The 13,774-nt window shown below is 39.9% G+C and overlaps 1 protein-coding gene across 3 annotated transcripts in view; it reads left to right on the forward strand.

Annotated features, from left to right (window-relative positions):
- Positions 1-13,774, forward strand: part of SMARCAD1 (SNF2 related chromatin remodeling ATPase with DExD box 1) — an 80,401-nt gene that overhangs the window by 53,316 nt on the left and 13,311 nt on the right. For all 3 annotated transcript variants that reach the window (XM_090037081.1, XM_090037082.1, XM_090037083.1), the window contains 6 exons: positions 3,225-3,427; positions 5,321-5,411; positions 7,225-7,324; positions 9,014-9,073; positions 9,260-9,335; positions 11,995-12,130. In XM_090037081.1, coding sequence (XP_089893207.1) covers positions 3,225-3,427; positions 5,321-5,411; positions 7,225-7,324; positions 9,014-9,073; positions 9,260-9,335; positions 11,995-12,130 — 666 coding nt within the window. The remainder of the gene's footprint in view (positions 1-3,224; positions 3,428-5,320; positions 5,412-7,224; positions 7,325-9,013; positions 9,074-9,259; positions 9,336-11,994; positions 12,131-13,774) is intronic.

A 13,774-nucleotide genomic window follows, 5' to 3' on the forward strand; every position in this document is an offset into this window, starting at 1 on the left:
AAGATGCAAGCAAATATCCTTAAACCAGCAATGAAAATGAAACTGAAAGGGATAAATTAATAATGAATAATATCTTTAGATCTACTAGCTGTGTGTATAGTTAAATGGCCTTTTTTATTTGAAGAGTGTTTGAAGTACTGAATGGATTTAATTTCTTAAGCTTATTTTAAGTAAGGCACTTCCTGCATATTTTCCCAAATTCTATTTTTAACTCCTTTATGTAAGTCTAGGACTATAGTACATAGTGTCTGGAAGTGTCCCTTGCTATTGCAGGTAGCAGTGCAATATGAAATGTTTCATAAATGGCTCAAGCTCTGTGTTAGAATTAGCTAGGTTTTTTTCTTGTTCCTTCCTCTATTCCTATTGGAAACGTTCTTCTAATGTCTGTCCTAAATGCATTCATGGCTAGGTTATACCCATTAATTCTTATGCCAGCATTATCACTTAGTTCTTTTCAATGCCCAGTGTTCTTCATAAGCTGTTTACTTATTCTTAATGTCTTTGTTTGAAGGTGGCTAATCATCTGGTTCCCAAAAGACACTGTCCCTTTAGAAATAAGTATCAAAATTATTATTTGAAATAAAATCTGCTAATAGTGGAATAGTTTTTGAACCCACCTTGATTCTTTGTGTGGATTAACTAGTTCCAGATATTCTGTCCCAGCATGATGGAGTTACAGTACTTCATTTAGTGTCTTTGAGTAGTACTGTTAACATTCATGTTTATTAATAATGAGGATAGACGTATCCATAACTTTTTTTTTAAAGCAGCACATGGTGCCACTGCTAGAGCCCAAAACATTTCCATAATCCGTGACACTGTCTTAGAAGAGCAGTTCAGCTAACACACCTGTGCTTGTGGCTTCCACTCCATCATTGTGTATGAGGGCTCACTAAAGAGGTTTGATGTATGTGGAAGCCAGTGTCAAGGCTAGTGGCATGCTGAGTTATCATGTTTCTAGTTCTCTTCTGCACGTACTCAGTGCTTTGGAAGACTTCAGTCTACATAGCCTAAAACCCCAATTTAAGTTTAACAGCAATTAATTCTTAGTTCAATTGCTTTCCAGTCCTGAGTCAATTCTCTGTTGAAACAGGGTGTTAGAGTTGTGTTCTGATGCTGGAAGTTGAAAGAGCTGACAGGTGTTGCCCTGGATTCTGCCCCCCACACTCCTGTTTCTCCTTAAGGCTTCAGCAGGGTGGGTAGAGGATAACATGGATTATTGGGCCACTCCTCTCTTGTAATCAGTGTTCATCTCTTTGAACTGGAGATGAATGCTGGCAGCAGGAATCTGTAGGTTAGTAGGTAGGGAGTCTTGTTTGGAGCTACACCAACTACAGGTTAAGGAGCTGTACCTGACAGAGGGTCAGGTGAAAATCCCTCACCTATGAAAGTGTTTGCTGCCGTCTCCAGCAGTTCTTTTGCATTATGCCGCCTGCACGGAGACTGAGGCCTCTCTGTCCAGTTGTCTTTTCTATCAAGCCAGGGCAGGGGGAGAGAATGCTAAAGTCTTCCAGCTCTCCTGTATGCGTATTTTGCAACATTCTTTTCATTAATTGATATGTGAATGTGTTTAGAAAGTTTTTTGTTTTTTTTATTTGGATTGGTCTATTGTGTGCATAGAAACTGCAGGGGCCTCAAATATATATATATGTAAAATATATACACACACATGTAAAAACTGACAGAAGAAAATTCTCCAAAAGTAACTTGTATAACATGGATTTGCAAATCTTATCGCCAACAGTGTCATCTGTTGCTCAGCCATGTATTTCTCCATGTTGTTAAACATGATGCAACTTACAGGAGATCTGAAAGATCAATTGGGTATAGAACAGCAAGGTTGAAATTATTCAATCTGGCATCCAAACTATTTTTATTTTTTTTTTTTAAGTAAAGTAACCACGATAGGTACTTCAGGGCAGGTTGCTTTTGTTTCTTTCACCCCAGGCTACTCTTCCACTGTGAGCAGAGATGACTTATATAGCTCTACACCCTGTAGAAAGCAGGTCTGTTTCATGAAGAGGAAGAAAGGGAAAGGGAGTGACTGTGTGTTTCACTCTGGCTTATGGTCTTATGGGGACCCTAACCAGGTAGCATGAGAAACACATGAGTTGCTGCAAGGTAAACCAGGTGTAAACTTGGGTTGTTTTATCTATTCTGCATTAACTGCCTCTGTGCTCATTCTTGCCCCATCAGTGAGCACAAGGGTAACTTTTATGCTCCTTTCATAGAGGTATAGACTACCTTGTATTTACCACAGGGTAAGAGCAGACACAGGCAATTAGCATATTGGCTGTTCTGTTGTGGAAATTCACTCTTGTTGCTTAACTTTCACAAATGGTGAGTTTCGGATGGAAAACCTTGGCAACAAAAAGTAAAAAGGGCATTGTGAGTAAGGCTAAGGATGAGTGTTCAATTTCAGGGAAATTTGCAGCATTGGAAAATGTGGTGAGAGGGATCTTGCAGGCATTCCAGTTCTACTACTGGAGAGCACCAAAGTCACCTCAAAGATGAACTCTCCAGCCAAGGAGGGACAGGGAGATGCTTCTTGGCCCCTCAGCCCCCATGGCAAACTAGTTCTCTCTCTCTCTCTCCAGCTGATACCATGTAGGCGTCAGCTAGAGGTAGATGTGCTGCCTTGGCCCACATGGTGCTTTGGATGACCCAGAAATGTGCACTGGACAGCGCAATTCTCTGAGAGCGGTATCCTTCTGGGACAACTTCAGCTGCAGGAAAATTTTGACCAACCCCCAGCCTCTCACCCTGTACACAACTGTGCATCACCCAGAACTGTGCATGGGGTAAGAGGCAGCATAGGTGGACCCACAGGGCTTCCTGACAGCTTCTGAGTGGCCTATTGGAAGTTACTCTCCTCTTCAATGTAGCATTGTGGGGTATTGAGGGTTCTCAGGAGCATACAGCTGTTCATCCTTTCCCAAGAGCAAGGCAATCTTCCTTGGTGAAGTGCTTCCTCCCTGCCCCATGGAAGAGTTCATTGTCTTAGTGGAAAACCAGGTTGGACAGCTGTGCACTCTTTTTTTATGATGAGAGAAATGCAATTCTTTTGGCACAAACATAATAATTGTCTATAATCTTATCAAAGTTTTGTTTTAGGAAAACCTTATGAAACTTTCAAATGAATTGCTAGCCAATATTTGAACTTTTTCTTGAAGCTCTCAGTTTTGCCATTTTGGTTCATTTGGATTTTTTTTTCCTTTCCTTAGGTTTCAAAAATGAGCAAGACAAATGGGTTGTCGGAAGATATAATATGGAATTGCAAAACATTGCTCAGAGAGAGAGATGTGGTTCTAAAACTTATGAACAAATGTGAAGATATTTCAAATAAATTGACAAACCAAGTGACCAGAATCACTGAGGATGGTGGATCTGGATGGAATATAGAACAACCTTCTATTCTGAATCAAAGGTATTACTACGTTTTAAAATGGATAGTTTGTCTGATACATAAAGGGCTGAGATGAGCTTGAGAGCCAGTATTATTCTGGACTGCCTAAAGTTAACAAGTCAAGTTGATCATTTAATTTAAAAACTGAAGCGGCTCATGAAAGGAGGACTAGCTCTAATCTTCTCAACTTTGCAAAGGCATTCTTTGATTTAAAAAAAGGAAGCTAGTTAGTCAGCTATACTGATGACCTCAGGGATTTTAATGTGGGGGAGACCCTGAATGCAAAACTTATTTGGAACTTTTTTTTATAAGTCAGGGTAGAGAAAACTTGTGGAGAAGGGCTCCAGATTTAATTGAGATAAAGCACCTCAAATACAATATTGTAAATAGGTAGAGAGAAATGTAAGGAAAGGGCTGCTTAGAAAGGCACATTTTAAGAGTGGAGTGAGAATTGCAAGAAGTTAGACTTTGAAATGGATATTAATGGGAATAGCAAAAAGTTTTTGGGTCATATAAACATAAGAGGAAAAAGGGTGGAGGTCAAGAATTGGTGGATCTGTAGCCTGCATACAGAAAAGTAAGGCATTGGCTTGTACTTGTTAAGATATCTCCTAAGACTGACCACCAGGTGAGAGATTTGCTTGCAACTTTTTTCCTACTTTCCCTGGAGTTGTGATAGCAATGCAGATTTGTTAAAGAGAACTAATTTTTTTCCATTTCTTTTTAAGAGCAACTAGTGTACATGAATATTTTCTCAAAAACCGCACCCTCCCTCCCAAATAAGGTACGCACCTTGTTTTGGGAAGGCAGAATGAAGAAACAGAGATTTTTCCAGAATTGTGGCTCAGTCCTAACCACAGAAGCAGAGGATGCTCTGCAGAGTCAGCCAGTGCTAGAGCAGTGATTGTAAAAGGGTTAACACTGCAGCTCTAACCCCAGACAGTGAATTTTGCTTCTCCTCCCTCACTGCCAGCCCCAAGCCCAAGGAAGGAAAAAGCAGAGCAGCCTTTACAGGTCTCCATGCTACTTCCATTCCAGCACAGAAAATCAGCTGCCCTTTTAAAGACATGCATCCCAATTATGGAGGGCAGATTTTTTGGGGGAAAGGTGCATGTCCTATGCCAGTAAATACAGTAAATCAGTAATACAAAACTTATGAAATTATAAAGGGGTAAAGCAGAAAACCACTAGTGTTTAATTCAAAATAAAGGTTTCCCTCACTTTATGCTGTACAGGTGTTTCTGGAAAACGACGCATAACTCGAATTCATGTTGGGTACCCACTTTACAATGTAACAAATAGGGGGTACGTTCCAAGATCTCAACTGTACTGACTCCCAGACCCATTTCTGCCACTTTTTTACAAGACGGTGTTGGTACTCACCAACAGCAGACAGTACACACAAGCACAGGGCACTGTCATAATGGGGATGGCAACTACAGAAACATGTCACAAACAAGTGAGGAGCACAGATCCATACAGAAGACTGTATTTTGGTGTGTGACACTTCCACAGTGTACCACACAAAGCAGCTGACTGCAGGCTTCCACCACACCGATTGCATAAGAGTGAATTTACCTTGCATATAATGAATTTTTGGTATAAAAAGGGTCATCACAAGTGTGAATTCGCACATACAGAACCCGCATAAAACGAGGGAAACATAGTTACTTAAATTAACCAGAAAACTGTCTACACAGAATGGTACATTGGTATTTAGTGAATAAAGGGTTGAGGAGTTATGAAGATGGTCACAGACTGACAAATGGGCCTTTAGTGGAAGAAAAAGAAAGAAACATTGCTAGCTTATTTAGCATAACTATCACACTTAATAACTTTTGTATTGATAGTATTCATTGTTCATAAAGAAAGGACCAAAAGATGTAAAGTTTATAAACTGTCCTGTCTCATTAGTTTGGAACTCAAGCCATATCAGAAGATTGGTTTGAATTGGTTAGCACTGCTCCACCAACACGGATTGAATGGCATTCTAGCTGATGAAATGGTAAGTCAAAAATGGAAAATTTTAAAACGTATTAGCTCATTGTCACCCCATCCATTCCATAAGTGATTGGTATATGTCCTATCTCAATAAAAAGAAAAGAATGATTTATTGCTGATTCAATAAAACTTTGTCAGCAGAAAATTAGTTAATGCTGTGAAACTTTTTTTTTTCAGATTGTTCTTTTCATTTTCAATTTTTTTTTAATTTTCATGCCAGTTATTGTAGGGTTCAGGTGGTGACATTACCATGATGGTCCAAGAAATATGGGGGAGGCAAGAATTTTTGGCTGCGATACCTTTTATTGAGCTAACTGCATGGTTGGCACAGGCAAGTTTTCAGGTATCCTAGTACCCTTCCTCAAGCCTCTGAGAGAAAAAAAGACATAGTGGAGCTAAATACCAGATGGAACCAAAGCTGGTGTAAAATCCTATCTGTAGATAAAAACAGGATGCAAGAGAGATCGTTAGGTAGCCAACAGTCGGGAGAGATGCAGTAAAAAAACTGATAAAGAACAAGATCGTTCAGGAGGGTCATTATCACCTGTGAAGTGCAGAGGTTAGCCAGTGTCAGGTAGCTTTTAATGGATCATGAAGTCATCGTCTTAAGTCCCTGGTATTTAGTGTCCCATGGCTAATTAATTTCTGTTCACATTCTCATTTAGTAAAAATGTTGGATATATTTCCTTTGAGCACAGGATCTGTGAAGTCAGACTGATATTTTTTTTTTTTTTTTTTTTTTCCTATCCCTCCACCCCCCTGCTGCCCCCTCCCTCCCCCACCCTGGAAAGCAGTTGTCCTACCTGTGCTCTGGTATCTCTGTCTTTTTTTATGATGGTCATTCATGCTAGTGCATAGCGTTTGTCTAGTTTCATTTACCCACATGGTTAGGAGGGCATTAAGTACATTGGATACATTGTACCACATTCTGGGAGAGCCATGCGTGATCCGTGGGTTTCACTGGTCTTGTATTTATTCTCAAAGTCCACTGCTGATGAATTAGCAACATGGAGGTGGGGCCTGGGAATACTTTTCTTAAGTTCTGGTCCTTTTCAAGTATAGGCTGTAATGTGTTATCTTCTTACATGTTCAAGTGTGGGATGGTTGGTGACAACAAAAGATTAGTGGGGGGGTTTTCCCTGCATTGTACTAGGTTACTGCAGATGGGTGACTCTTTCAGAGATATAATCTCTTTCTCTGCTGGAGTGTCCTTGCTGGATAAAAAGGTAGTTTTCAGCTTGGCAGGATGGGTTGTAGCCTTCAAAGGATTCACAAAACTCAATAGGCTAGGATTGCTATAAGAGGACGATTCTTATCTCATCTTTTCTAGAAAATGTTTCGTACTTGGAATCCTTCTTTTCTTTGACCAGCTCATAAACACGTCAGTGTACTTCGCAGTGGTGGGCATATTGAGAGTTGCTCTACTTTCTAAATAATAGTATGACAAGGTTGCAGGTGTGGGAAGGCAAGTGGAGAGGCATAGATCTAAAAATAAAATAAGAATAATCTAAATGGATAGTAATAAGAATAGTTAAAGGAGAATAATCTCTGATGTTGATTTAGGCTTAAAAGAAACAGGATTATAAACATGATTTAAAGGTTATTCATACTAAGGTGAGTTGAGGAGGATTTGAATTTTGTAAAGCATAGTTGATAAATTTTAAATTTGTTTTCATAACTCTTTCATCTGAAATACGTATAAGCACTTGATAGTAACACCTCAATCTACTTCTACATTTTAAGATTTAAGATTAGTATTTTCCTACTCACCTTGTAATTGCATTAATTATATTTAAATGGTGTACATTTTCTCCTAGGGTTTAGGAAAGACAATTCAAGCTATTGCATTCCTGGCATATCTCTACCAACAGGGTAATAAAGGTCCTCATTTGATTGTTGTGCCAGCTTCAACTTTAGGTAAGTTAAGGATTTCATGAGCAGGTATAAGAAGATATCAAATTCACTTAGCTAAAGAATAAACCGTCTAAGATTTACATAATAGAGCACCAGTTTGCATCTGAATTAAAATGTAATTGTTATAGTTATGTTCAGGTCTCCATCAATTCATGTTTGAATAATTTAAACTGCATCTATAATTCATGCTGTTTTTATTTTGAAGATGCACTTGCATTGAAATTACAGGTATTAGATAGCTTTTTGCGTTTATATAGGTTATAAGAAGATTATGTCACAAAAATATAGTCACAGAGTGCAGTGTTACAGTGTTGGTGTTCATTCTAGTCTGCCTGACTTTTTAATTGAGGAAACTATTTATCACAGCATTAGATTGATATAATTCATGATGTACTACTCTTACTTAGAGCTCAGTACTTGTTTTCCCTTAAAAATATCAGACACTTGTGATGCAAAATCCCTTACAAACATCCTCAAACCCTGCAAATATGATGGGCGATAGGATTTTTTCCGTTTTTCAAATCCCAAATCTGAAGTACCAAAGGGGTTCTAGGATAATTAATTAGGAACATTTACACTTTCCAAGTTGTAAATGGTCTTTACTGTAGACTTTTTCTTGCTTTTTTAAATATTTTAAACATTTTCTAAAATAAAGTAAAAGTCATACTTTTTAAAAGAATGCCTTTTCCTTTACATCGAAAAGATGTACAGTAAATAGGGCTTCATGTTTTCACTTTTTTTAAAGTGAGTTTTATAGGCTGGAGAAGGTGGCAGACTGACAGCCCTGGAGATTATTACAGTCTTTAGCAAAAGAAATGGCACATTATGGACAGTGAAAGTTACCTATAGAGTTGTTTTGATTACACGCTTCAGTACTATTAGGAGAGGCTAGGGCAAATCGCTGCTTGTTGTGTTGGTCTACATGCCCATTCAGTCCTTTGCCCTGGCTCTTATTCCAGCTAGAGAATGCCAGTTGTGATAATTGGTGTTTAGCATCTGTCCTTTAAGAATGAGAGATCACCCCATGTATCGCCTCCTTCCAAACAGGTATCCGTTTGACTTAGTAAAATTGTCAGGTATCATGTATGATGGTTGACAGTTTCACTCATCTTCTGATGGATTTGAATATGCAATACTCTAGCACTTCTTTGCCAGTTCTCTAAGGCATATTGTTTCGTGAAGAGGATTGCGTAAATAAAGGTCTCCAGGAAATAATCAACTTCGAAATGTCCATTTAACTAAGAAAGTATTACTAAAAAGTTGAAACTTTTTTTTTAACCTAACACTATTTTAGCAAAATCATCATCACAGTAATGATCAAAAGCAATTTTACACCTCTAAATGATCTGGTTTTTAAACAATAATGCTCCCTACCCTGTTTTTTTTAGTGATGAACTGCTTTTGAAGCCGTAAACTTGTATGCATGAGCATTCAATGGACATAGAAAATCTTCTGAAAAAGTTGACCCTCACTTTGTCAGCTGTTTTTTGACGGCAGAATTTGTAAATTTGGGGATTTCAAGTAGTAAGAAAGTTTTCTCAAACTCTTGCTTCAGTAGGATTTTATTTAGGTTTGCATTGTTAAGTGAATTGTCTGGTTAGTACTGAAGAAAAGTAGGATGTTCTTTCTGACTGTGTGGAAGAGCCAAGTGCAGTATTTTAGATTGACAGTTTTCTAATGATCTCTGTATAGATAACTGGATAAGAGAAGTTAATCTGTGGTGTCCGGATCTTGGTGTCCTTTTTTATTATGGTAAGAATATTTTTAGTTTTCAGATTAAAGGCATAAATGAATAATTAATTAATTTTTAGAATGTCATTATTTGGGCTGTCTGTTTTGGAGTATAATAAAACACAAATTACAGCAGAGCTTAACATGATTTAAATGCAGGTATTTCTCTCGCAAAAAACTTTTAAGTGTATTCCTTTGTTCTTGTAGGATCCCAGGAAGATCGGAAACATCTCAGAATTGACATTAATAATAAAGCTGTAGACTTTAACGTGATTGTGACCACGTAAGTCTTGCAGTTAAAAGAATATGATTAAGTTAAAGTTGAATTCTACTGACCTCTAGTGGTGTTAGACAGCTTGATCAGTCTTAGGAATGTAGAACTATTTAATTTTGCAAATTATTGAGTTGGGCCAACTTTTTTTTGCTTGCAAGTGACCAGTTTCAAAGCTTGTGCAGTCTTCTAGGGTTCCTTTTATGGTAGTGGTGTAAAAAACAATCTAGTCTGTTTCTTTCATTGTAATATTGCTCAGCACACTTTGTTCAATTCAGTATATTAGGAACTGTGTTTAGACCTACATAAGGAGTCTGATCCCCACATGTAACTCAAAAATAAAATAAAAAAAGGGAAGGAGTGCATAACATTGACCATTGTAGTGGTGGTGGCATTGTCTGTCACTTGGTAATACAGCACATCATCTTCTGACTGACAGCACAGGGAAGAAATTCATGAGGAGAATTCCTTAAAAGGGAGTTGGCTAACAGGGAGTTCAGTGAGTAAAGCTATGCTTAGACACATACCTGGTGCTCTTGACCACTTCCCTATATATGTATGTACCTCTGTGTTCTGGGTTGCATCCTTTGATTCAAAACAAATTAAAATAAAAGGCCCACAGATTGTATTCCTCCTGAAATTTTTGTAATAACCAATATCATTTTTTTGTGTGATACAGTGTGTCACGGGGCAGGGTCCTAGGAGCGGCAATGATCTCTCCGAACGCCCCCTACTGTGCCAAGTCTGAGATAAAGCACACTCGTTCTTGCACGCCACATCTTTGATGTTAGGTATTTTATAAGGGAGGCTGCCATTTTGTCCCCTTGGACACGGTGCTCTGGTTTATCCTGGCCCCTGTTCTGTATTGACTAACTTGGTGCACCCCAGCCTTATGGGCTATGCGTGGCTCCTACCACCCCTATACCGTGCCCCAAGCCTCACAGATGTACCGGACATTGTCTGATCAGTTCTCCCCTCAGCGCCCTCACGGGCGCCCTTTGGCTCGTCTCGCAATTGCCCACGCCGTCACGGGCGCCCCCTGGGTTTTCCGCAATTGCCTGCACCCTCACGGGCGCCCTGGCTTGTCTCACTGGCCTCACCCGTGCCCACTCGCGGGCTCTCTGGCTTTTTTGCGCAATGGCCTGCGCCTTCCTTCACAGACGCTCCCTGCGACCTCTCTTTTCCTCACGGTTGCCCACGAATCCCCGCGGACACTCCCTGGCCTTCCCTATGACCGTGCCTGCACTAGAACTTCTCACAACTGGGGCTCGGGTGGCCATAGTCGTGCCTGGCCCCAAAATCCCCTCCTCGGGTCTAAAATTCCTGGTGGGGCTCAGGCAGCCTCGGCCTTACCTGGCTCCCAATCATCTGTGCCCCTTCTCAGGGCTGGGGTCAGTGCACCCCTGAATGTTGTGCCCTCTGTGGCACCAGGGTCTCCACACTACTGTGGAGCCCCTAGGAGGCCTCCTCCAATCCGTGCTAATAGCCTCACCCGATCCTCCAGTTTAATAACAAACAATAAAAGCAATAACGCAAACCAGAGCTACAACTCAAAACTGCGTCTCCTGGCTAAAACTTAAACTCTAAGCCACCTTGCTAATCATCATTTAAATCCCTACCAGGGCTTCCTCCACCCAGTATTCTCAAACAGAAGCTGCTCAGGCCATCAGGCTTCCCTACTCTGCTTACTCCAGCTTCCTCAGCTGCTAGCGGGGAACTGCCTCTCTGGCCTCAGCTTGGATCATTTATATAGGTCAGGCCCTGCCCCTTTCTGGTCAGCTGACCAAACTGCGGTTGCCCTGGCAACCAGCACCTGTATCCCTTTGTAGGAGCAGGGCACTGAAGTGCCCTGCAACACAGTGCATCAGAACATTTATTAGAAAAAATATGTGAACTTGCCAGATGGTTCTCTGGGTTGCCAGTAACAAGTTTCTGCTCAAACAAAAACCACAGGGTCCCAAGCCCTTACACATACCCTTCAGGCATTCGTGGAAGCAGATACTAGAAACATGGCAAATGCAAATGGTGTAAAAAGCCAAAGCAAGTTTAACCCTTCCCTCTGTGCTTTATAAGATAATGGTAATAGTAATAAATTGAACTACTGTAAAATTTAGGTAAGTGCGCTGGTAATCCATCTCTAACCGTATACCTCTAATCCTAACAAAAATCTATTTTGCGGACAGTAATTTGAAAGCTGTTCATAACTTTCTCTCAAAAACAACTTTTTCTAAACCTTGTAGAGCTTCCAGAAGAATGTGCCAAGTTTTAAAATCACAAGTTTTATCTCTAACAGTAGTCAACTATGACCTGTCCTTAAAAATAAGAGAGGAAGAAATAATGAACAAAGTAATCAGAATTTCTGGATTAGAGAAGTGTTTTCATCTTCACTGAATTCCAGTGTCAGTAGGGTTTTAGTCAGATTATCCCTGTGTATTACTTTTATAAAGTTTATTCTATACTTAAAAGTGTATATAAAGAATTTCAGCTTCCTTGTACATATGCTGCAACTGTTTGTCAACCTCAGATTGTGGATGTTTTTAAAAGTATTTTTTATTTGGGACATTCTTCAATGTATTTGGATGGCTGTCATGTTTTTGGAGCTTGTAGTCAGACTTCTGTTAATACAGGGTAAACTACAATGTTAACATTATATGATTTGTTCTTCTGACAGGTATAATTGTGCAATTAGCAGTTCAGACGACCGAAGTCTATTTCGTCGGTTGAAACTTAACTATGCAATATTCGATGAAGGCCACATGTTAAAGAACATGGGTTCTGTACGTTACCAGCACCTTATGACAATTAATGTAAGATAGGTTTTAAAATACTGTTCCTTCCCACCTCCCCCATGTTCCCTTGTTGTAGCCCAAACTGTCTTCATACACACCAAGTAATAAACTTATAGAAAGATATTCCATGAAATAAAGAAAAAAGACTGTGTGTAAATGCATGCCAGAATGGGGCTACAACTGCTTTCTACTTTAGGAGCTACAAATAGAGACTCAGTAGTAAATACAAAGCATCTCCTTATTGCTGTATCCCAAATATACTTAAATTTTAGAATACTAAACAGGTCCCCCCCACCCCAACTATTGTTCTCATATAAATTACCAAAGCTGTAGTTAGAGAAGAGATTCTGGCAAAAGAACAGGGCAGTGAGAGAGAGACATTAAGGGTTAAGGATGTTAGTAAGCTGTTTGAAAAAAGGTCATAGTCCAAAGTAGGTGTTGGAACAAAATAATTGAGCTTTCAAACATTATTTTTCAGTGAACGTTGCTTTTGAGAGAATGTATAGTTCTGCTTTAGTTCTTGTACAGAGCCTGCTATAGTACAGTTTTCCCTTGCTTCATGCTGTACACATATTCCTGGAAAACAGTGCATAACTGTTCCCCCTTGCATAGGGGGAACCCACTTTACAATGTAACCAGTAGGGATATGTTCCAAGACCTTGACTGTACTGATCCCCAGGCCCGTTTCTGTCACTTTACAAGACAGTTTTGGTATTGCCAGCAGCAGATAGTATACACAACAAGCACAGGGTGGTGGTGAATGTTACCATAATGGGGATGGCAACTACAGAAACACGTGTTGCAGACAACAAGCGAGGAGCACAGATCCACACAGGAAACTATATTTTGGTGTACGTCACTCGCACAGCACACCGCACTTTTTAGCTGACTCTGGGTTTTCACCACACTAATTGCATAAGAGTGAATTTACCTTGCATATAACAAATTTTGGGTATAAAAAGGATCATCGCATAAGAGTGAATTTGCACATACTGAACCTGTATAAAGCAAGGAAAACCTGTACTTTGCCATCTACATATTCAGCTCGATAAAGAGATAAATATCTGAATTCAAGTAGACAAGAATTTTGTTGAAGTAGGCAAATTTGTTGCAGATGGAAATGTAGACTATAAGTAAACTCTTATTCCAAATTCATTTTGCAGTTACATAGACAACCAAACAGTTGAATAGTAAAAACTTCTATGTCCTGTCAGTATGGTCTAGACTAGATCTGTGGTTTCCAGGAAACAGAGTTTGACCTGAACACAAGAAAAGACTTCTAAAGTCACCAAATGCCTAAGTCTATTCAGAAATACTGTATCTACTCGATTTCCGAACAGAAGGGTTTATTTCCCTATTTAACATTGGGGAACATGAGGTGACAGGGGGAGAGCCCCTCATCTTGGAATCAAGTACGAGATCACAGGGGAAAAGGCAGTTGCTGCAGCTCCAGCTGAGACCTTGACCCTGGCTTGAGACTGGAGCCACAGCTGCTGGCTAACCTCTCAGTGTCTCTCCACCCCATCTCCGTCCTCCCCCTCAGCCTTGGGACCCTTGCCTCCCACTACCCCTGCAACCTCTGTCCCCTTTGCTTGCTGCCTCTCCCCACTGATCTCTTGCCCCATTCCCTAGTGCTTACCCTTGCTTCCACACTGGCAAGCT

Source organism: Crocodylus siamensis, chromosome 2 (genome assembly GCF_052110815.1).
Source record: "Crocodylus siamensis isolate JL-2025a chromosome 2, ASM5211081v1, whole genome shotgun sequence".
Lineage (NCBI taxonomy): Eukaryota > Metazoa > Chordata > Crocodylia > Crocodylidae > Crocodylus > Crocodylus siamensis.